Here is a 23,726-nt window from a genome sequence, read left to right on the forward strand (position 1 = left end):
CAAATAATAGGTTCTACTGGCAGACCCTTAAGACACTCTTTTGCTCTGAAGTAGCTGTACAAACAAATAGCATTGCAGCATTTCATTTTTATTGTCTGCTAAGGATTTTGGTATCTTACATGCTCTGTTTCAAAAACATAAAGATCTTTTCCCCATCTAAGTTCTAGTCCTGAAGATTCACTGGGGATTCAAAGAGAAGCTGATTTTTTTTATTTCCGTCTTCTGCATACTTATTAAGAATACAGAGGCTGCAGGACAATTTCTGCTCTGGCTTTCATCTGTATAACCCCTATTATCTTGTAAACTTGCTTTCACTTTCACACACTGATTATTTGAGGTGAAGGGGGCCTGCAAGGCAGCTCCAAGTAGTAATTGTGTTTCTAAGGGATGGAGCCAGAGGGGAATCTGGTGTTCTCTCCCAGAGCTACAACGTACTAAAGATCATATCTGACTTAGACCCCATCAAATCACCTCCAAACACCTGCATAGATTCACTAAACAACTACTTCTTTTTCTTCTCACTTTCCAGGATGTAAGTATTGCTATTATAAATATATTTGGGTTCCTTTTTTCTATTTTCTTGACATGAAAGAGTCATCTCCACCAGCCATATAGAGTGGCTCCTGCTCAGCGAAGTGTATCTGGTGGGAAGCACATCCATTCAGCCTTTCACAATACAGACCCTAATTCACCAGGGAAGAAAGCTGACAGGCACCTTTGCAGCAGATTTAAATCAGAGGCAAAACCTCTAGCAATATAAAGCAATCTGAGCCAGACAGCAAAGTTGTGCCGACTTTCTGCTGGTAGTACTGCAGACCCAAGTATGACTTCAGGTGCTGCATCCTCAGGAAAGACGGCACTGGGGGAAACCAACAGACTCTTCCCAATGGCTGCTTCTGCTCTGCTGCTGCCTGATGGAGTGTTATCACTATGACAACCTATAGGTGTAGTATGTGCATGATAGTGGGAGCTCCAGATGACCCAGATTGCGTGTGCATGGCTCAGAGCTGGGCTTCCCTGCCTGGGAGGGGAGCAAGGAACACATGGATCCACAGGTAACTCTCCCCTGACTCTGTCCTGTCATTTGCTAGCAAGTTTGGGATGTGGGCAAGGTGGGAGCCTTAGAGACACTGAGTAGCTAGGATTTTAAACAATCTTCTCTGGGACAAGGAAAAAGAGTCATTTTTCTCCTCTTTTTCTAGAGCCCTTTTGCTGGATTCTTTTTTTCAGTGAAAGACATGAAAGAATATAAGGGTAGCCTTCAACTCTGTCTTCTCAGTCTGTTAAAAGGTAAAATGCTTCCAAATCTCATATACATTGCCTGCCTCTGTGTGTGTGTGCGAGTGTTACTTACTTTCCCTATTATGACAGCACATACTTCTCCAGAGCTATTCACAGCATTAGAAATACAACTCCTCCCTCCAGTACCATGTGTGTGCGTCTGTGTGTGTGTCTGTGTGTGTGTGTCCGTGTCTGTGTATGTCCGTGTCTGTGTGTCCGTGTCTGTGTATGTCCGTGTTTGTGTGTCTGTGTATGTTCGTGTCTGTGTGGTGTGTGCCTGTGTCTGTGTGTGTCTGTGCGTTTGTGTGTCTGTGTGTGTGTGTGTCTGTGCCTGTGTGTCTGTGTCTGTGTCTGTATGTCTGTGTGTCTGTTTGTGCCTGTGTCTGTGTGTGTCTGTGTGCGCGCGCGCGCGGCTCGGGCTTGCTGCTTCAGCTCATTCTCCTCTATGGGGCTGGCGGTCACGACGCTGCTCCACACCTCCAGGCTTCATATGGAGAGGGAGGAGTATCAGGGAAAAGCAGGCACACAATTGACCTACAGAACCATCGATAACTTACTCCCTCGCAGCACAATTGCATAGGAAAGGAGAGGGAGGAAGGAGGAGAAGGGAAGGGAGAAAAAGAAAATCCAGAGAATTCTCATCTGGCAAATACAGTGAAACCAAGCGGTCGGAGTTCATTTGCTCTAGAGGAGCAGCGAAGAGAGAGGACGTTAAATATAAAAAAGCAAGAACCATCTGTAGCTTTTTTTCCCCTGATAGTAGCAGTGTTTTAGAGGTAAAATGATTCCTCCGAGCAGCAAGACTGAAGTCAGCGTGGAGAGTGTGGAGAAAGAGAATGAAGTGGAGAGCACAGAGCAGCCCCCCTCTCCAGCATCAACTACCAGCCAGGAATCAAAGGTACTCAGAGAATGAGATTCTTTCTTCTCCCTCTTTCTTTGTTTTGAAAAGAGATGTATTTCTTTGATTTTCATTTGGAGCCCTGTGTCAGGATCAGTGGCAGTGTGCTATGAGCCATCTCTGACTGCGATGCCTGCTCCGACACCCCTGCTTCTGAATTCTCCCTGTCATCTCAGGAGTCTGAGCTGGGAAAATACCTGCCTTCTGAGATGTTCGGGTTTGTGGATTTTTGCCTGTGTTTTCTCCTCTTTATTACAGTAACATCCTGGAGTAGTGGCAGGTCTCAGGGAGGGGATCACTGTCAATGGATGTTGTTAGCTATTTTCACACCAAGTATCAGACCACTTAAAGGGGTTTTTGTTGGAAAAAATTATTTTTCTCAAAGGTTCAGAGGAAATATTTTTGTCTGGAGGCTTGGGGTATTTCACCTGACTTCTCTGGCAAACTCATCAGTGAACTTTCATGTTTAATGAGCCTTTTAAAACGAGCTAAGCCACAGCTTTATCACAATGTACACCACACAGAAAAGGATTTTTTTTTTTTACAGCCTTTATTCTGTTTGTGAGTTTTTCAGTGTGGTTCAATTTACCTTACTGAAAATCAACTTTCAGCCCAAATGGCGTGACCTCTGAGTTTTTAATTGACTTGCATGTGAAAAGTTTTTCTGACTGCCAGGGTGTTACTTGGAAGACAGAGAGGTAAAAGGTAAAGTATTAACCTTACATAATTAAAGTTCCTTGCAGCTGGCTTGGATAATATGCTTTTACTGATCCTCTGTTACTTATGATTGATACCATGATAGCATCTTACAGATCTTTCTGTGAACTTCATAGTGATGCTGTGTAAACATATAAAAATAGGGAGGTTCTTGTCACTAGGAGCTTACAGGTGGGTAAAGCCTCAGGACTTAGTGTGTGAGCAAAACAGCTGCTTGACAGGGAAGATATGTGCTGGCCTGAGTTTAAAGCCAGTGGGTGGCTGACTGGGTCTAATAAAGAAAGACTGCTACATGTTCTGCAGTTATAGGTCTCTACTTTCTGGAGAGTGAGTTCAAATTTTCTGTCCATGTGGGTAGAGTTTTGATGCAGGCTTTGGGCTTCTTTATTTTATATATTTATTTAGAAGCTATATTCCAAGGAGGAAAGCTGAGGTATTCCCTGTGTAGTACAACCTCTTTAAAAGAAAAGAGTTTTTCCAGTAATAATAGCATACAACATTTACTATATACATTTCTCTACTGGAGTCCCCCTGGTTTATGGAAAATGAAAAATAAATGGATTATTGGTATAAGACCAGGCTCTAAAAGGATATGGTACCTAAATCCTACCCCCCTGAGTCCATTTCTCTGGAATTACTGAAGTGTTATATGGGCAGTGGGAAGCTTTGCCCCTAGTTACTTTTGGGTCCCAAAAGTAACTGCAGCCTTCACTGCACTGCCAGCACCAGCTGCTCAAGAGCTCTGGGCTGTGCATGGGACCTGGTGGGCTGTGTGCTCCCTGTGATCCCAGCTGTGATCCTCATCCTGTGCCAGAATGGTTAAGGAGCTCCATGTGCCACTTGATAACAATGATGCTTGAGGGACTTTCCCGCTGGGTTACAGAATGCTGTGCCCAAAACAGACTGGCATGGATCCAAAACTTAGAGAAAGTGAAGAGCTGCACAGAGGGTTCCTTCTTGCTGTTTTTCCTCCCATGTTCTTCCAAGGATGACAACAGGAATTTGGCACATCTGGCCAGAGAACAAATAGGCTGCAAATTAGTTTACAATCAAACATTATCATCATCAATTTTTTTCAGTCTTTTGAGCATTTGAAGCAATACACTGGAATAGGCAAAAGCTATGACCATGCAGTTGATGCCATTACTTGGATAGAGATATTCGAAGTAAACAAATAATCTGTCTCCTCACATTTTAGAGCTGCAGATATGATCAGATAGCATGATGTATTGTCATTTCAATAGATAGAGTCAAAAGAGCCTTCTGATCACTGGGGTAATAAGCTTTCTTGTTTTGGTCCAAGGAAACAGGAGGATTGAAAAAATTCCGTGATTTTATAACGATGTTGTTTATGCTTGGGTTTTCTTTTATTTGTTAAGATAATTGTTCAAAAACTAGAGTCTGGCAGAAACATAGGTCAGTGCTTTTGTCCTGTGGTGTCCCATGCTGAGGGAGCTGTCCTGTCATTCACAGAAAACTAAGCTTTCTTCAGGTACTCTGCTGCCTAGGTTAACAAGTTCATGTCTGCTGCAGTTACTGCAGAACAGTTTGTGCAGTATCTAATTAGCCCACAATGACTTTTTTTCTGTGGCAAAACACTCCAAACTTGCCAATTTTTTCTGTGGCAAAACACTCCATTTATTATGACTCCAAATATACAAACAGAACCTTCAAAATGCCTTTGAAAACACTTCAGTAGAAAAGCAATTTTGAAAAAAGTAATGTAGAGCTAATATCTCCAAGCTTCCTTTCAGTCCAAAGTAACCATGGACATTGGTAGCACATAATCCCTTGTCATATTAAAGTCTAGAAATTAGTCTTATCTCACACCCTCCAGATTGTACTTAGAAGATGACAGAGAGCAGGTACTGCAACTTTTGAGTAGAGTTTGAGAGGCAGAACTTCAGGCTGCTACCAAGTAGCTGAAATTTGGAAGGATGACTCTCATGTGTTAGTCACACACCTATGTTGCAGGAAAGCAGCTCACTCTTAGACATATGCTAAAGCATCCCAACACCTTTCCTTATGGATTAGGAGTGTAGTTGCAGGTGAGCGCACCCTGGCTGTTGAAAGATCCATTCTGTGGTACTAAATGTACTGCTACTGTGCTAAAAACCCTAAAGCCTGAGTGGCTAAGAATCTTGCAAAACTAATAATTAATTTATTAAACTAATTTCTTGGTTCTTGAAAGAAAATCTACTTCTCACCTCAGTATGACTTGAGTGGATACTTTGAAGTTTATCAGGAGAATGACTTGTAGGACCCACAAATACATGCAATTCCTAAATTTATTACATTCATGTGTTTGTAGTAATGGTTCCCACCTGTTTGGGATATTTACATCTGGTTTCCAAGAGGGCAAATTATTAGTTTGTCAAAGCATTTTGTAAATTTACAACAGCAAGGGAAGAAGTCATTAGTTAATGAATCCTGGGGGAAAATTTCTTCTGGGTGGTAGCAATTAATGACAGACTGCACACTTGTTGAATTACTAACTTAGCAAATAAGCAGAAATCTAGTGGCAGCAGAGATCATATTTCTGATGTCTTTTATCTATATGTACCTTGGAATCTAGTAAAGAAAACTAAAATTTGAATTAATATGTGTCCAAAGACAGGAATCCTACACATGGCGTGATTTCTTTATGTTTTGGCGTAGCTGGCACATAATTCTGTTGACTTTATTCTTGCTTATCTCACTGATGTTTGTATATTAAGAGAAAAGAACCCATCTGCTCATTTCTTTAGGTATGAATCAAGTTGTTATCACTCTCCTGTGAGCAATGGCTGGGATATTCCTGGATAATAGGGTTATCTTTGAAAATTCTCTTAGCATTTTTAGGTTTTAGGGGACACCTGAGCATCTAAAATGTTTGAACTAGTGCCACTAGGCTAGATTAGCACTGCTGATCTTCAAGCTATTAGAGTTCCATGTCAATATGTTAAAAGTCTTTCAGGGTTTCTCAGAAGGGATATCAAGTCCTGCCCCTGCCATTAGGGGTAATCTGTCATGTAAAATTTACTTATTTGAAAATATTGATGGATTTCTGTGAAGACTTTTTTTTTCCCCACATATTTCCCATTTTCATCTACTTTATTTGATAAAATACAACTGTAATTGTGTTGTACTGTAATCACACATCTTTGGAAGGATTCAAAATTTTTCTCTGAACCACAAATTCATGGGTCAAAGAAATTTCTTACACTCAGGTCATCTAGGTAATTTGAACAGCCAAAAAAATTGAAGAAAAAAAAGATAAATTATATCTACAAATAAATATGGTATCTGGACTACGTATTTTTAAAAATAAATGAGTCAGTCTCAGTCTGACACTTTCACACACTGACTACCCACTGGACAATATTCAGGGAAATGCAAACCATTATCTTCAAATTCAGGAGATGCAGAAGCTGTTCCAACATGAGCTAACCTGATAAGCAGTACGTAAACTGGAAGTTGAAAATATTAGGAAGCAAATAAAAGGATTAAACATTGAAGTTCAAGATGCAGACTTCATTTATGAATATCCTATTGAATATCCCCACACTGTTCTGCTGGATCAATAGAGCAATATTGCTGACTTGAGGTTTCAAAACTAGGTGTTAATATTGGATATTGAACTAACATAAACAGCTTAAAACTCTTTGGATTGTGGGGGATTTAAATCACATAGAATTTGTGCTATGCTGTTAAGCAGAAATCTTCCTTGCTTAAAGAGTTAATAATTTATGAGGCTCCATAGATGGTTGCTCATCAATATTTTAAAAGGGCAGGGAGTACAGTGTGCAGTTAGTGTTTCACCCTCCACACCAATGATAAATATCCAGCATGTAAACTGCTGTAGTCTTCAAAGGAATACCAAACAGCTTAAAAAAATCCCGTGAAAAGGGAAGAAAGAAGAGTTTTGCTTCTCAGTATTACTTCCATGCCTCTGTGTAAAGTGGTGAGTAGATGCTGTGAAGGGAAAGAAATTAGATTAAGTATTTTTATGTGGTTTGCGACGAATTATGTAAAGGAAAGTTTCATTAAAGCAGGAAAGTAATACTCTAACCTATCAATGTCTCCTCAGCAGACTCATTCTTGTGTTTACACTTGTTTTGACATTTCTTTCTTGCCCTTGTTCTGATTGAAACTCTCTGGTATTATTTTTACTTTGATATATATGTCATATAAGTTTCTAGGCACTTTGAGATATCTCAGACAAAAGAGAAGTGTGATCAGTGCATTCTCTTCTATCCACACTTTCAATGGTGCCAAAATGGAGAAGACATCTATTACCTTTCAACAACTAAAAATTACTCAACTGAAATCTGGTGTGTTAAAAAAAACCCAGATTTTTAAAATAGTGCTAATTTTCACTGAAACAAAACAAGTTGTTTACACTGATGGAAGAGACTTCAGCCCTCTGTCTCAGTCTCTTACACTGTATTCTTTCTTCTTCATAAAGTAATTCTGTTGAAATCAGCTTTTACCGCTATTTTAAAAGGCTCTGCCAGCGTCTGTATGGTCTAATAATGGCTATGGGATGTCCTCTATGCTTCATCCTCTTCTAATTCCAGTCTGCATTTATTTTTTGCCAGCTTGTGTGGCATTATAATTATAATAATATTGCTTTATCTTAAACATCTCCTTTCCATTCTTGCTGCAGGTTTCCATCGCATAATAGACTTTCATATCTTTCACCAGCCTTTTATTTTTTATACTGAATAATCTGGACTGACATAAATTAAACTCTTCGTTGTTCATCTCATTCTTGTAGCAGAGCAGTGCACCCATTTCAGTATTGTATAATCTTCCTTGAAAAAAAAGTGACTGAGTTTGTGCAAGATATTCTCTATGAGAGCTTGTACAGTATCATTAACTCCCCGAAATCTTGATTCTACTGTTTGTGTCTCCTAGTCACTCACCCCTTGGTGAACCAGAGGTCTGCATTCTGTTTTTCTGGAATTTCCAGGGGATCCAGGCAGGATACATTTTTCTGTCCTCATCTGCGTGGTCTCAGGCACAGAAATTTGCATTTCCAGGGTTGAACTTCACATTTTCTTGACTCCAGGCCTCTCCTTATGTGACAGTGCCTCCCACCTCATATTAAATGTCCCCATCTGACCATGTACCCATCCACCCAAGCTGGAACCAAGGCCCCTTCTCAGCTTCCCATCCTACACTCACACAGTCACACCAGGTTTCCTTACCCACTTGAACCCAGATTTCTCATAGCACATTCTCAGATGTTCCAAGTCTTAAAACAATTTAATCACAGTGCAATAGCAAAATAACAGCTTGAGGCAGTTGCCTCCAAGGAGGGACCCCAAACCAAGGAAGCCCTGGGGGTTTACACCTTTACAGGAAAACGTGGGAAAGTCTGGAGTTCTCTGCTCCTGCCGTGTTTCTGAGGCTGTGCCACAGGTCCCCATACCCTTTGTTATGCAAAGGGTCAGCAGTTCACAGTCTTGCCTGGGGTCCTGCCACCCAGAGCTCAGTCTGCAGCTGTACACAGAGCTGTCTGCGCCAAATCCATTCCTCAGCAATGCCAGAGGGAAATGGCCTTATGGCATGCGTAATCTTAGCAAAAAATCCAGTAACAAAAGTAGAGAGAGCAATATTGACCCTAAGACTATGTCAGTGCTGTTCTTTGAAGAGCGCTAATGACCAACCCTCAATCTCTCCTTTCAACAGTAACCATCTCCCACTGAACTTTCCATAAAACTTATTTACAACTTTCCTTCTTTTCCGTCTTGGCTAATAAATTCCCTTTCAGCAGCGTATTCAATAATTTAAATGAAATCCAAGTAGACGCAATCTACCTTTGACCTAAAACATTTTCTAGAAAATTGTTCATCCTATTCATTACAACTGATCTAGGAGGATTTATCTTTTTTTATTGTTTAGTTTTGATTTGATTTTGTCAAATTATGTTGAGGGCAGGTCTACAAATTTGTATTTGCTGGGATCAAATTTTCTGCTTCTCAACAGAGACCTCTATTTCACTTCACATCATTTCTGTCTTGATAAAGCTTGTTAAGGAAACTTGTTTCTGGACTTTTCAAAATTCTATAGCAGAGTTCAACTAGTTTCTTTTCTCCCTTTCATCTCAACAGACACATTAAACTGCTTTTTTAATGTCATGCCATAAATTTCTGTAATCTCTTTCATATTATTCCTGTTGTTTTTCCCCAGGATCATGGTTCTGGGAAGAAGTTAAGCTGGAGTGTTTGCTGAAAGTCCAAACCAGCCTTTATTCTGTCCTTACTGTACCACAGCTTTTTTCTTCTTTTTCTTTCCCTAGCCCAAATCTGTCCATTGACATTTCCTAAAATACATTTTCAAAGGACTCACTCAGCTTTTCTTTCCAAGTAATATCCTTTTACCTGAAGAACTGTGCTTGAAAAGTCCAGTTTTATCTCCACACCATTTGTTTTATTTGTTTTCTTTCTCTTGTTCCCCTCCTTACCTTCTTTGTAGACTCTTCTTAGTCCAAATTTCCTTTTTGAGATAACTATTTTCCTGCAGTTTTCCAAGAGCATGCATTCACAGAGTCTTTTTATTTATCTTTGTTTCATAGCATTAGTATTAGTATTAACAACTTTGAAGAAATTAAATGTCTCTTACACATCCAAGCACATTCAAGATAGCTCCGCTGCTTTCCAGACCACTGCTGAAACATTCATACCTTCCTATAGTTACTAGTTCGGATCCTTCCATGTCACGCTCCAAAGAGTGAGTGATGTGGTCTAAAATATACCTCTAGGTATATGAGAGTGCTGAAGGCCTGAAATTTCTTCAGGGTAATGGAGTACATCAATTTTGGATTTTTGAAATCCAAAATATGGCTTAGAGATTGGTTTTTCCTGTGCACTTTATTTAGTTTAAATGCAAGTAAATCGTAACCACTTGATAGAAAGCTGTAATTCTTTGTATGACAAGCATTTTGCATATTGCCTAGGAGCCATTGCTGCATACTCGTGATGGGTATAAGATTAGATATTTTACAAATTTATACTCACATTTGTCAGGCAGAGGACTAGGCTTTCGGATGTGAGCCTGAGTTGAATATTCTTAACACAGTACTCAGTCCTGCACAACTTCCAGTTGCATGAGGCAAGTAGTGATTCAGTGTTAAATGAGCACTTCCCAGCAAAGTGCTGAAGCATAAGCAAGCTTTGCATGTTCATTAGCAAAGAGGACCCGCTGTGAAAGTGAGAAATCTATGTGCGAGTGACTGAAATAACTTGACTTTGTTTTCTTTTGACACATGCCTCTGTTGGAGGAAACTCCCTTTGATTCAGTAGACCAACTGAGAGAGTAAATGCTCCTTGTCAGGGAATTTAACTCAGGAGCCCTGTAAAATGTACAATGGATGACTAAAAAACAGATTTCTTGTGTCTCTGACATCAGCAGTTACATGACAAATGGCTTGTCCATCTTCTTATTTATTAAAATGAAATGAGTTTTATGTCGGTAGTCTCACATAAACGTACTGCAGGCTCATGGAATTTTTCTCCCTGACAGGTCAGCATTTCTTAGCTGACATGTTTTTAAGTGATGAGAGTAGTTTGCTAAGTACTGTCAAATGAAAGTGTTACTGTTTAGGGGCCACAGTGGCGTTAAAAATACCATATCATGAATAATTGTAAGACAGAGGTATTTCCCAGCCATAGATGGCTGCAAGTTCAATATGGAATTGCAGTCCTTTAGGTGAATAACAGCAACAACTTTAATGCTTTTCTTTTTTGTAGACAAAATATGCTCCATCTCTGCCATTTAAAAGCTTTATTAAAATACTACACATGCACTGCTTTATTTTAGCAGTCTAGTATTCTGAATAGAAAAGGAAAATGAAGCTGACCTACAGTAACTGATGATTAGGCTTAAGTAACTTCTTTCCTAAGAAAGGAGCAATATACTATAAACTGGTATTCACAGAGCTATTAAAATCTACATTTAGAATATTTTTTTCGCTTTTTCATTGGAGTAAGACAAATGTATGTTTTGGAGGCACAGCTACAGATGAGAGGGCAAAGTCAACCTGACAAATTGTTACAGCAAATGCTGATAGATACAATCTTACAGACAAATACATCAGTTGAATACCTCAGTATTCAAATTTTTTTTCTTTTTTTTTTCTTTTTTTTTTTTTTTTACAAAAATTGCTCATTCATAGTGAAGGGAGAGCTTTGACAGCTTTTGTCAGCCAAGGGTCAGATTTCTGGCATGATGCAAACAACTCACTTTCTAAAAACGTCACATATATAGGTGTACTATTCATCAGTGATTTGCCAATGTTTTCCCCACCAGTTTAAATGCTGTGATTCCCAAAATCAAAATATCTTGAGACTGAAATGAGAGTCTAAAAGCCCTGACTCAGCCTTTATTGCCTTTGTGCACACAGTGAGAAATGGCCTTGTACTGGGCATCTCTATGTTCACAACAAAACATTCAACGTGCTAAACTTGTCAGTGTCCGTCACTTCTTTGCAGTTAAATTCAGAATCCAGTTGTTAAGATGTTTCAAGCTTATATGCATTTTTAAAATGTACCTACTCCTATCAGCTAGTATTAGTCAACTCAAGGACCTGGCATATACATTTTTTGTTTTATCTGCTAGTGTACTTATTTATATTATTTATGTGTGATATTAGATAATTTCTCACTTACATTCACACATCCTCTTTTAATTTAAATTATCTAGTTAAGGAATAATTTACAAATAAACATAAGGTGACTTCTAATGATTTGCCAAATATTCTGATAACGAGCTTTCCAGTGAAAGGTATGCTTGTGGAGTGCTTTTAAAAAAAAAACACTTGCTGCTTATTTTTTAATGTCAAAACATCTGGTCTTGAGGAATTGTTCAGTTTCTTAATTGTGTAAACTTTTGCTAGGGAGCTTTCCCTGATTTCAAGTGAAATTTCCAAACAAAAGAGGAGGGGGAAAAAATTGCATCCTAGGTTACATGGTACAGCTTCACCTATAATTAGAGACCAACTATAGGCAGGTAAGTAAGTAGTTCAGTCCCCCTATGTTATAAATGGAACACAGAACAAAACTGTTTTATCAAAGGTGATTTAGAGGAAAGGCCTGTTTTATGTGATCTGAATTAGCCTCTCTGAGCAGAAATCTTTTTCCATTGACCAGAGTAGGCAGCTACAGCTGAGTTAAAAGCTCACATTTAAGTAAGGTGAACACCAGTGAGATTCTGTCAGAGCAAGGTCTTGAACCTTGCCTACAAAGATTGGTCAGCTGTCTGTTCCCCTGCATGGCTAGTCTTTCTGACTTTCCACTCTCCTGCCCACGTCTCTCAAAGATATTCTGAAAAGCTGCAGTTGTTTTTTTATGCCAATGTGGAACAAAATCATTCAAACTTTGAAACTTTTTGCTAAGCGGAACTGCTGTTTCCAGGTAGTCCTATAATGGAAAGTTATGCACCTATGAGAAAAAGAGAGGGAAGTGTGTGAAAAGCTGCTGTTAAGCTGTAGCCACAAAATGAATCATGTATCAATTTCACGAAGTATGGGCACGCTAGGTTCTCTGGCAGGTTCACAGCAGTTACATCTACCTCCTGTAGTTAATTATTATGACAAATGGATTTCATTCTCCTGACCATTAAAGATCTAGGCAATCGGCTAACTTTTTTGCTGCCTCATCCATTCACACTCTGCCTTTCAATGTTTCCTTCTTCCCTCTCTGTTCCTATTCCCACACTAATGCTTTAAACCATGACCAGGCTCTCTGATATAATGAGTCTTTACAGGAAAAACCTCCATGTTTCCAGGCTTAGCCAAGTTTAGAGATTTCTGTTAAGAAAATAGACGGTGGTTCTTCTGTTAGGGAAAAGGACCTTTCATAAATACTGACGCTTGTGCCATAAGTATTCTTGGGGAAAAAAGCAAACCCCACAGTTTGTACTTTCCATGTCACCTATACTCAAGCTGTCCTTGCATTGTTCACAGAGGAATTCCTTCAGTTACATTTGATTTCCTCATATTTTCTGGTTTTAGTTGGCCTTTTTCCTCGCATGTGGATACCTATTTATCCCTTGACATAACCTCATCGTGTCTTTGTATGTCTATGCAGGAAATTATACACAAATTTAAAACCTGAACAATGAGGTAATACAAAACGTTCCTTATGGAGAGGAAAAAAAGCCCTCTTCCTAGTTTCCCCATCTTGTCTTCTCCTTTTGGGATAGGTAGTTGAGGACCAGTACTATTCAAAAGAGCCCTTTGCAAGTGTGCTGCTGCTGAAGGTCTTTTGAGCTCCAGCCTCACCCAGAAGTTTAGGTTCCCACAGATTTCCTCAGGCTGCAGTTCTGCCTTTCAACAGCATTGGGTTTTTTTAGCAGTACCTGCCTGGCATCCAAGAAAGATACTCTGGACATCTTCCTTGCAGATTATCAAAGCTAACATGAATGCCAACAGCTGTAGTAGATCTACCTGAAGCCTGCTAGAATGTAGAAAAATTAAAGGCATTTCATAATGGTCCAAAAAATTACAGTCAAACCTTAAATGAAAAATCTTAATAGAGTGATTTTCATCAGAGGAGAACGCAACTATGACTAGATGCTGGCCATAAGAAGTAGCCACTCAGTCTAGTAAAGAAAGCATCAGTTCTTTTTAAAACAAGATGAGAAAGCTAGCCTATTTTTTTCTGGCATTGTAGGGAACACAGTGTAATAAAGACAATATTCCCAAAGTAGCAATAGAGGTAATGTCAATTTATTTTTACTACCAGCTGCTGAATTCTAGAATAAAAAAAATCTCCTTTCCATGAGTTAATATGCCTCCAGTACAGTCCTACACATAGCCTCTGCTGCATATAAAAAAAATCAACTGATGGGACAAAATTGATACAAGTCACAGAATTTAGCACTGCACTTGCTCTTTAGTTCAGCAGTAGACAGTAATTGTATTTCTGCTGCAATATTTCACATCCCTTATAAGTCAGTGTTACTCAGGTAATATCAAGATTGAAGAATTGCACCTACTCTAACAGTAGAATAGATGAGACAAAGGAAAGGTCTTCATGGAAAACCCCCCTCTTTCATAGGATTCATATTCACATTCTTTAAAACTCTCTTTCTGTCAACTTGAATTTCCTTTCTTCTTCCTCCTATGTCCCTGCTTTCCTGCCCTACCTGAATCCCTCATGTAGCCCCATGCAATATGCTGTTCCTCTTGAAGTCACAAATATTATTTTTGTCAGACAAGGCGTCACAGTTTTACTGGTTCAAGATCTGACTTTCCTATCAAAGCAGTAATTCTTATTAAGTTAAATAATTGGTAACTTATGTCAATGGCAACAGCTCTTTTTTCTTGCAACATCAAAATTATGAAACTTCATTTATTAGGTGAATACAACATTGTGACAGTATTACAAGCTTTATTTTCAAAAACATTTTTACAATTATTAGATGTTAGTGTGCAAGATTTCATTAGCAACAGTTTAACTTCAGAGACTTTTGAGGAACTTTTAAAAAGTTTTAACATTCAGAAAAAAAAGTAGTTCTTCGGAAAGAGTTATAGTCTTAAATTCTTTACATTTCTACATATGGTATTCTGTATGTAACTATCTTTTTACACAAAACCAACTGTCTCAGTATGAAACCGCATTTTTACAGTTCAGTCATTATAATCTTGAAATTTTGATAGAGGTAATTGGAGAAGGAAAATTGTGCAGCTGGTGAGGATAAAAATATTTTTATTTTGCAGGGCTTATCTTGAAACAGTAGCTGGCTAAAGATATGTTCAGCAGCTTGGAGGTTTAGGTAAAAATATAAAAGAAATGGATTAGCCTGAGGCAAAAAGAGTCAAAGATAGATCATAAATCTCATACTTAAAAATACAGATTAATTAACATCTCCAAATATATGTGTTTACATTGTCAACTCCTTGAAGCAGTGTTCAGCCCTTCAAGTGTCTCCATGAAGTGCCAAGTAACTGTGTGTCATCAGTATGATCAATGTCAATACAATATCATCATATCAAACAATATCATCATCAAGTTAAACAGATTTTCCATGTGGAGAATTGCCCTATTCTTTATGTAGGACATTGAATGTAGTTTTTGCTGGGTATGACTAAAAAGTCATAACAAAAAGACAAAAGACAGAGTGAAACAGAAACTTGGTGTAGCAGTAACAGATTCATTGGAAACTGGTACTACAAGCATAATTTTTCCCAAAATTTTTGGAAGTGCTTTTTTAAAATTAGAGTGCTACTAGAGTAGATTTGTTGAAAGGGATAAAGGTATACTGTAAGTTGCACTTTGAGAAGAGCTTTAATGGAAAATGTAACAGATCTGGACTGGATCTGAAAATAAACATATCTTTGCCATGGTGAACAGTAAGATAACTGGATGCAGAACAAATTACTAAGAAAATGTTATCAAGGTAGAAAAAACTTTAATTGACAGCATTTGTTATGTATGTGGTAGCTGCTATAGGACTTAACAGAAAATACAAGATGAAGGAAACCCTGTGAGTACCCAGGTAAAGCATGGAGAAGTCCAGAGGATTAACTAGCTTTGCTCCTTCTGTGCTATCAGTTCTACCCCTGATCCAGGACTTCATGCCAGAGTGGTTTCAGGGCAGCAATGTGCACCAGGACTGTATGGATCCTTTTAGGCTTGTGGTGTCTGAACAGGCACTGCCCGGGTGGCCAAATGCCCTGGCTTCCTGAGTGGCTGGCAAGAAGCAGTGTTCACATGGTGAGACATTGCTAGTCCTCAGGAGGAGTAAAAGGAAGATAGGAGGCAGCAAATCTGCTACCAGATTGCAAAAATATGCACAAGAAGAGGAACAACGAAAAAGAAAAATTGGAAGGGAGCCAACACACGCTGCTAATATTCTGTAAGGTATAAGTTCCTATGCCATCTCTCACTGAGAAGAGTTTGAAATGGAAGCATGGGAACAAGTTGTAAAATTTGGATCTGAATCTCTGTGAATAGGCAGCAAAGAAGGGAGTGAAGAAACCTGTGGGATCAAGTAAGACAAAATATCAGCCTGTGGGCTTCTTTTAAGCCAATAGGCCATCCAGCATCCAAATTCTGGAGTTGTGTTCTACCTCTTTCTTTGAAAAACAAAGTAATATCATCTCAAAGTTAAATCACAGTAGCTAAGCAAGAATTGGACGGAATTGTTCACACAAAGTATGAATCGATACAAGTGTTTAGGAAGGACAGAAGAAGCAGAAGCATAATGTCGCCTGGATCTGCCTATATTTGGCTGGGGAGCAGCACAGTTTAGAAAAGAGCAGTTAAAGAAAAAGAGGAGGAAATTGAAAAGTCAGATAAAGTCAGCCAGGTAACAGAATGTCAGATGTGGCCGGGTGTTTTTTCATTTTGCATGCAGAAATCCTTTCATTTTAATTGACAGTATAAAATATTTTTAAGAAGTTTTATTTCAAAACATACAAGCAGCAAAAAACCCTCCAATAACCCATCCAAACCCTGAGCCTTTACTCAGGATACATGCTCACTGAAGTCGGTGGGAGTTAGCAGTAAGCAAAGACCTTAAGATTTGGCCCAGTGACAATTATTTTGTTGTAGAGCTGAGCACTTACATGTTTTCATTGCAAAGCAATTTTAACAGTGTCAGTTTTGAGCCCCAGAAGTAAGAGTGGAAACACTGACAGAATATTAATTATAACAACTCTCAGCAGGTCTCGGACTTGTTTTTTGTTTTAAGATGACACAAATGTGATAATTCAGTATGTGGGTTGTGGTGTTCATGTTAATTTACTGTCGATTAGTATCAGCCTCTCTTCAAGATGTATTTCCATATTTGCTTCAAGAGATATATTACCATTTAAAGTATTATAAAACAGCTCTGTTAACAAAAATAAAAGAAAATAAAATGAAAATAAAATTGATAAAATATATTAGTGGAAACTATTGCTGTAGGTAGGCCAGCATTTTTTAGCAGAACACTATTGTGTTTTGGGTTGGTTTTTTTTAGAGGTCCAAGGGTGTCATACTGAGGCATAAGATCAGTAGGGGTACAGACACGAGATACAGTCAAAGATGATTAATCTTACATTCACAACCACATTTGCTCCAGATTATTCATGAGAAGGAAAAGAAGCAAAACTCAGGTCCTATTATTATCAATCTGGGAGACTCTCAGCAGGTAGTTACCAATGTAGCTTTTTTCACCTCTGCGGGGCTACCTGGATTTACATCAGCCTGAAACCCAGCCTTTTAATGTCCAAATTCCATTGTGCCGCATCCACCACAGCAAAGATTAATAAATGACTGAATCAGGAGTTACCAAAGGGGAATGAGTGTTCCATTTAGAAGCTGAAATGGAAAAGAGTATCCAAAAAGAGATGCAAAATATGGGATTCTGAGAAGGGACCTCAGAGATAACAGTCCAAATGCTTTCTACATCAAGAGGCAAGCGATAACAACATCCTAATAGAGGCAAAGTAAGGAGATGACTGGCTGCTTAGCAACCAGGTGCCTGAGGTGAACCTCAAAGTACAAAAAAAAGATATTGCAAACACCTGATTTTCTTGAAATTGAAAGTACAGGGTGATTTTTTTAAAAAATGAAAGGACTATTCCTAACCATCTCTTGCTTTCTTCATGAACTTTCGTTTTGGTTTCAGGAGAAAAAATTGGAGACAGTTCTGTTGTCAGACTATGAAAGGGAGACAGGAGCTACACAGAGGTCGGCCCCAAACACTTTTCGTAACCTGAATTATAAAGGATGTCATGCAGCTGATGCCACCCACGTGGGAACCATTATTCAGCAGCAGGGAGAATAGAATCCTGGATATAGCTACAGGATTTGTAGTCTTTGCCTCTACTCCTGAGAGAAGCAACCGGTCTTTTATTAGGTGAGGAAGCAGTGGAGATCACAGAGACAAAATATTTTGCAGCCCTAATATTTGATAATGACTGAAGGGTTCTTTAGTTTGATTTGCAAAGTGTTTTGATTTATGCACATGTTGACAAAGGAGGGAGAATTGATGATAATTTAGTTCAACATGGTGAACTTAGTAGATCTTACTTTGGAGCTGTTAATCTGATTTTCATCAATTGGATTACAAACTTCAGAAAGCTACAGTACAGATTCTCTGAAAGATATTGTCACTTGTTATCTTGAAATACTGCAAATTTGAGAAAGATTCTCTGCTAGAAGCAGGCTGAATGCAAACCATGGTTGAAGGTTATTACAAGCATTTTCCCCACAAAAAAATAAACTTGAATCAAACGTGTTAGGAAGTTTGAAGAAATACTGATAGACACTAGATCTCATGAAGATAATGTAATATGAACTCTTTTCTTTCTAGATTACAGTTTCTAATACGGCTTGGTTTAAAGAAATACAAAGGAGTACATCAAAGTAGAGCTGTTCCAAAACACAGAAGCAAAAATTATGTTAGATATAAAATTTGAGATTTTGGGTGTGGATTTGTACTGGTTACACCTGGAGGAAGGCAGACTCAGAAAGGTTTTTCTCTATGAGAACTTCCTCTGTAAGCTGATGGGACCAATTGAAGGCTGGTTGAGTTATTGACAGCCTGAGAAACCAACTAGAAAAGTTAGTTCACTCTGTGAACATATATTTTGAAGGAAGTAATGTGGAAAAAAAAGCTCTCATTTATTTCCAGTGGCTGAGCAGGTAATACCTGTCTGGGCTCCCTCCCATGGGGGGCTCGGAAGGCCGCTGGGCCCCGTTTGCAAACCAGGGGACCCGATGGCCGGGGAGAGGAAAGGCTCGTTGGTAAGATCTTGCCCTGCTTCCTCTCCCATGGGCCCGTGGCTCTGGGGGGGCCCGGCTCCTGCTGCTGGCTCGGAGCAGCTTCAGAGGGGCCGAGCCCGCTCAGCTGCCCGCGTGGCCTGGGGAGGAGGCAGTTGGGCCTGTCTGGGGAGCAGGGGTGGCCATGGGCAGTGTGTGCTGCAGCTGAGCCCCAGAAAGGCTGAGATCTCAGTTGCTCCTCAACCCGCAGGCCCGGGCCTGGCCCAGCCTCTGCAACTTCTGTGTGAAACTTTAACTCTTTCAGTGCTCGGATAAGACTTGCAGACCTCCAATCTTCCTTTAAATGAAAGGGAAAAACAGAAAAAATACACCAAGTCAGCGAAGCAAAAGCTAAGTTTTTAGAACTTTTGCTTTGAAACAGTTCATTCTTAAAAGTAACACCCAAGAGTTTAACATGATCCACAAACACAGCTCTGGGAAGGCTGTGAAAATAGAAAAAAAATCTCACAAATTTTTTTTGCAAATTTTCCGCAGATGGCTGCTGTTCATGGAAAAAGTGTAGTCAGAAAAAACTGGGGTTTTTTTCTGTCTTTGAAAAAAGTCCGTATAACCAAACAAGAGGAAGCTCATCTCCCTGAAGTAAACTGAACAGTATTATTTAAGTAAAGAACTGACTGAAGGGCCTTTGTATGTTGTTGTTAAAAAAAAAAAGAGAAAAAGAAAAAAGAAGTGGTCTAAACATCTTATTCTGAATTTACTATTTTCTTTTCCTTTGTGTAGTTAATAAAGTTTTTTATACCCTTTTAAGTTTTAGGCCTGCCTTGCTTTTGCTCCTTGTTCTGTCTCACAACAGAAAATGAATATTTAAATTGACAAATCAAAGCTATAACATTATTAGTGCATTGACCAAAACATTCAAATTAAACCAAGACAGAATTTTACTCAGTTTTTGATTGAAAAAAGCCTTACATTTTTCTTCATTTTCATTCATACAAGTATTTATTTTGCATATATTTCCTTCTTTTTAGAAACTATTGTAAACTTTTAAAATGACTGTGAGTCATTTGAAGTTACAATGAAAATATAATTTTGCAGGGAAGGCAATGTGAGCTCAGGGTTAGTCACAATTGCAGAAAATCTAATAGTATCTACCCTTTTTGTGCCTTAGGACTAAATAGACAGTTCTGAACAAAAGAGAGAGAAAAGGATTTCCCTGAGATTTGATGGCAATTTATATACTTAATAAATTGTGCTTCCTCATATCTATCACTCACTGGACTGCATTACTTTATTCTGTCATATCTGATGCTGAATTTTGAAGATACATAAAGGATTTTGGATCACATAGGAGACTTTTCATATTTTTGGGCTTTAAAACTTCATGTAGTTTGTTTCACATTTACCTTACATATTTGCCAATCCTGTTTCCTTGCAGAGTTAGAAGGTGACACACATTAAAATGTTGGATAAGTTCAAACCAAGTACGGGAGCAATTGTTGAGAACCAAGTGAATTTTTAGCTTGGTCTAAACCAAACCAGAGTCATAAAGAATGAACAGCTCTGCTAAGCAAACTGCCTGTTTGGCTACATGTGCAGGCTGACCCTTTGATAATTCAGAGGTCTGCTAACTCGAGATGCAAACACACAGCTGGAAAGGAAGTAGTACATCAGGAGAGAGCTGAGGGCATGGGATTCACAGAGACATTTGTGGGGGCAGTGACACCTGGACACGCCTTCAGATTTCATGCTTTCAAGCCCTTAGACTCTTTCAAGGATTTTTGCTGCTATGCTTTGTCATGTCAATCAGAGCTTTTCATTGTAGTTTAGGACTCTATGTGTGAAACAGAATCACCGAAAGAGGCCTGTCTAGAAAGGATTATATTCTAAATAAGTCTGAGAATCTGTGAGTGGATTTAAAAAATAATACAAGATAGGAGAATCTGAGGACGATTATCAGAGCTGTGAGAGCCAAACAGATTATTTGAAGGTACCCAATGAATCACCAATAATATTATTGGTAGGTATCATGGAAAATGTCTCCTCTTTGACTATTTCAGTACAATATTCAAGCAGAAAGTTTGAATTATTTAATTTTTGCAACACTAAAAACCATATTTTTTCTAACAACAGCTATGCAATCTATTTGGGAAAACACACAAATATAATACCTAACAGATTCTGCAATAATGAACGCTCCCTCTTTGTCTGTAGTTGAATTAAAAGGATACAGCTTCCAAAAAAGCTGGCTAGAGCAAACCCATCTACATGATAGGGTCAGATTTGCAGACTGTATAAATCATCTACAATTGAAATCAGTTTAGCTAGTTGTACTAGCAGAGTATTTTGACTATTTATTATTTAGAAACAAGATGGTGGAGAAGAAATCAGCTTTGTTTACAAGTTTTATCATGGGTGCTTTGCCAATAAAAAATACAACCCCTCAAGTATTAGAAGTATCCTTTCATCTTGTTACTGTTGTAAGACATGGTACTCCTCTCATCAGGCAAACACACATATTTTTTATGAAATTGCATACTGCCTTTAGGCATGTTATAATCTTATTTTTGCTCATTAAAATGCCAAGGCAGAGCATTTTCAACTCAAACCCAGTAAAAAACCTACTCTTGTCTGTCCTCAAAAATCACTTGCTTTTCTATCTCTCAGTTTTAAGACGAAAAACATTAGCCTTCATGCTCACAAAAAAGTAAGCACTCCTATTTGAGCTGATTCCCTGTTGGCTCTGGACCAGCACAGCTGGCTGGAGCCCAGAAATGCTGTCAGGGTAGCTTACACCCTGGTAACATCCAGTCCTTCAACAATACAAGTAAACAACTGAAGTATGTTCTGAGAGTTGCTAATACAAATTGAATGTTCCTTGACCCAGAAAATGAACTGTACTCAGTGGAGGAGATGCCATGCATCAAGGCTTTGTTCTCTCCCTTATTTGAAAGGCTCTTGGTCCGAGTACCTTTTGGTAATAGCCCCTGTACCTGACATTCTCTCTAGCAAATCTCTACACAACATCATCTGAGCCATGTGTGTTGAAGTCTTTCTTTTATAACAATGTGAGAGCCAAATAATTTAGAAATTTACTCTAAGAAGCTGCAAGGAAGAGGAAATGATTCCTTACAGAAGATGGATGTTTATCTCACAGCAGAGTGAAATCTGTTGACAGAGCATTTTTAGACTGCATTCTAAACAAAATAGCTACATTTTATAAGGCTTGCAGGATTCAAACTGGCTTGATGGTTATTCCAACTCTGTTAATATCCTGAATTATTTGTAGTGGATCTAATGAGATTGTTAACATCAGTGTAAAGAAAGGGATAGAAAGGGATAGAGAACAGCAAGCAATATTTTTTTTTTTGTTTATTGCTAGTCCAGTAAATATATAGTAAACAGCTGATGTCTGAAAATAAGGGCTTGGTTATATAATCAGTCAGTGAATTAGGGTTGATAAGTGGGACTCATTTATTAATTTCTCCTGGAAAATATTTAAGAGTGGAAATGTACGAAACAATCTCCCCATTGGCCTCACACTGCACAGCAGCCTCTGCTGCTAGCAGAGATTGTTAGTAGTGACCAAGAAGGCGACAATACCAAGCGTGTTGGGAAATAACCTGATGCGTGCATGCTGCGTGCTCAACAGCCCCTGATTCATTCTTCCTGTCTGCTTCTACTGAGCCCTGCTGACTGCTAATGTAGACAAGCTGGAGAATCAAGGGGAAAATTATTCCTACATATCAGAGAGCACTTAGGAGCCTGAATAAAGTACTCTGCAGGGTGGATGCATATCTTTGTAATTGCAAAGCTAGGGGTTATAAAACAGCTCAAATCACTTATATTTTTCCGATTTTCATGGGAAGTTCTTAAATTAAAATTGCAGAAAAGTATTGGGTACTTGCAACAATTACATCAAATAAAGTCCTGGTGAGGGCAGGTGCAGTTCCCATTCACAACAAAAGCAGAAGCACGTAGCTAACACTGGCAATGAATCTGAGTATCTGTTCTTTTGCTTCCTCCTGTTTTCTGCTTATAGCAATTAAACAGTTGTAGTATAGAGGAATTAGGAATGGAGGAGTGCTGATAACAGAGCTTTCTGATCCCTTGAAGCATGAACATTCAGTGACTTGGAGGAAAATTGAGATTGTGATGCAAGATACAGAATAAAAGAGGTTGATTAGACTCTGAGGTTGAGCTGTTGCGCTTATCTCTACCTTGCCTGTAGGGTTAATATGTGCAGTCACTGAGAATCTGTGTGACGGAAAAGCTTTTAATTAGAAACAAAGATTTTCCCCTTACTCTAATTTCAAACCACAGGAACATCCTGGCTTTAAAATCAAGGACTCATATTTCTGAAGTGTTAACATTGGGAAGTCTCGTGATGCTGCCATAAGTTTAGAAAACCTCCTGTGCTTTTGGGAATGTTGTTTTCATTTAAATAAAAACTAAATTGTAGCCTTGCTCACAATGGAGAAAATGTGAAAGTCTTAGGAGATTTATTTCAAATGTTTCTTAAAGCCTTTTTGTGCTTGATTTAAAGGTTGTTTCAGTCTCGATACATGATTTTTCAGTGAAGAGTTGAAGTATTGAGTGTAGAACAACCCTAGCTGCAGGATTTTTTCCCAAAGTTTTGTAGTGTTTCTTCATAAGGTTTAACTTTGGACTCATTCATTCTGCAGAAATAAAGTATAAATAATAATATTTGCATACGTTCCTCTCAGTTGAAAGATTTGATTCCTCCCTCAGGCGAATTTTATAGCAACTGTGGCATCACAAGTACATTAACTCCATTTACAGCAGACCAAAATCAGACATATATTACATGCCTGTATTTAATTACATTTGAAATCTTGCAATAAAAGCATGGGGATAATCCACAAAAAATTTCAAAATGAGGAGATGGTGATATTTAAGTAAGGGAAATTATGCTTACTCAACTGCAGTCTAATAATTATTTAAGCTTTTATGGTTTTATAGTTTACACAATATGTATAACAACCAGTCCTCACCCTTGCTCGGGCCAACTTTTCTTAAGTAAACAATCACATACCATTGCCCTATTTCAAATTCTCTCATTAGCCTAATATGAGAAAGTTGGATCTGATTTTAAAACCAGATGCCAATCT

General features: G+C 38.6%; 1 protein-coding gene across 6 annotated transcripts in view; it reads left to right on the forward strand.

Annotated features, from left to right (window-relative positions):
• Window positions 1–954: 954 nt before the first annotated feature.
• Window positions 955–23,726, forward strand: part of STAC (SH3 and cysteine rich domain) — a 79,351-nt gene continuing 56,579 nt past the window's right edge. The window contains exons 1-2 of one of the 6 annotated variants that reach the window (XM_088167134.1): window positions 955–1,055; window positions 1,203–1,290. Coding sequence is in view for 3 of the 6 variants with exons in the window: in XM_014891670.2 (XP_014747156.1) it covers window positions 2,063–2,179 (117 nt within the window). In the remaining 3 variants the exon portion in view is untranslated. Of the gene's footprint in view, window positions 1,056–1,202; window positions 1,291–1,698; window positions 2,180–2,260; window positions 2,397–17,712; window positions 17,732–23,726 lie in introns of those variants that run through there. The other 5 variants (XM_014891670.2, XM_088167124.1, XM_014891669.2 and 2 more) reach the window with 5 other exon arrangements.

The sequence above is a fragment of the Sturnus vulgaris genome, chromosome 1 (genome assembly GCF_052056855.1).
Source record: "Sturnus vulgaris isolate bStuVul1 chromosome 1, bStuVul1.hap1, whole genome shotgun sequence".
Lineage (NCBI taxonomy): Eukaryota > Metazoa > Chordata > Aves > Passeriformes > Sturnidae > Sturnus > Sturnus vulgaris.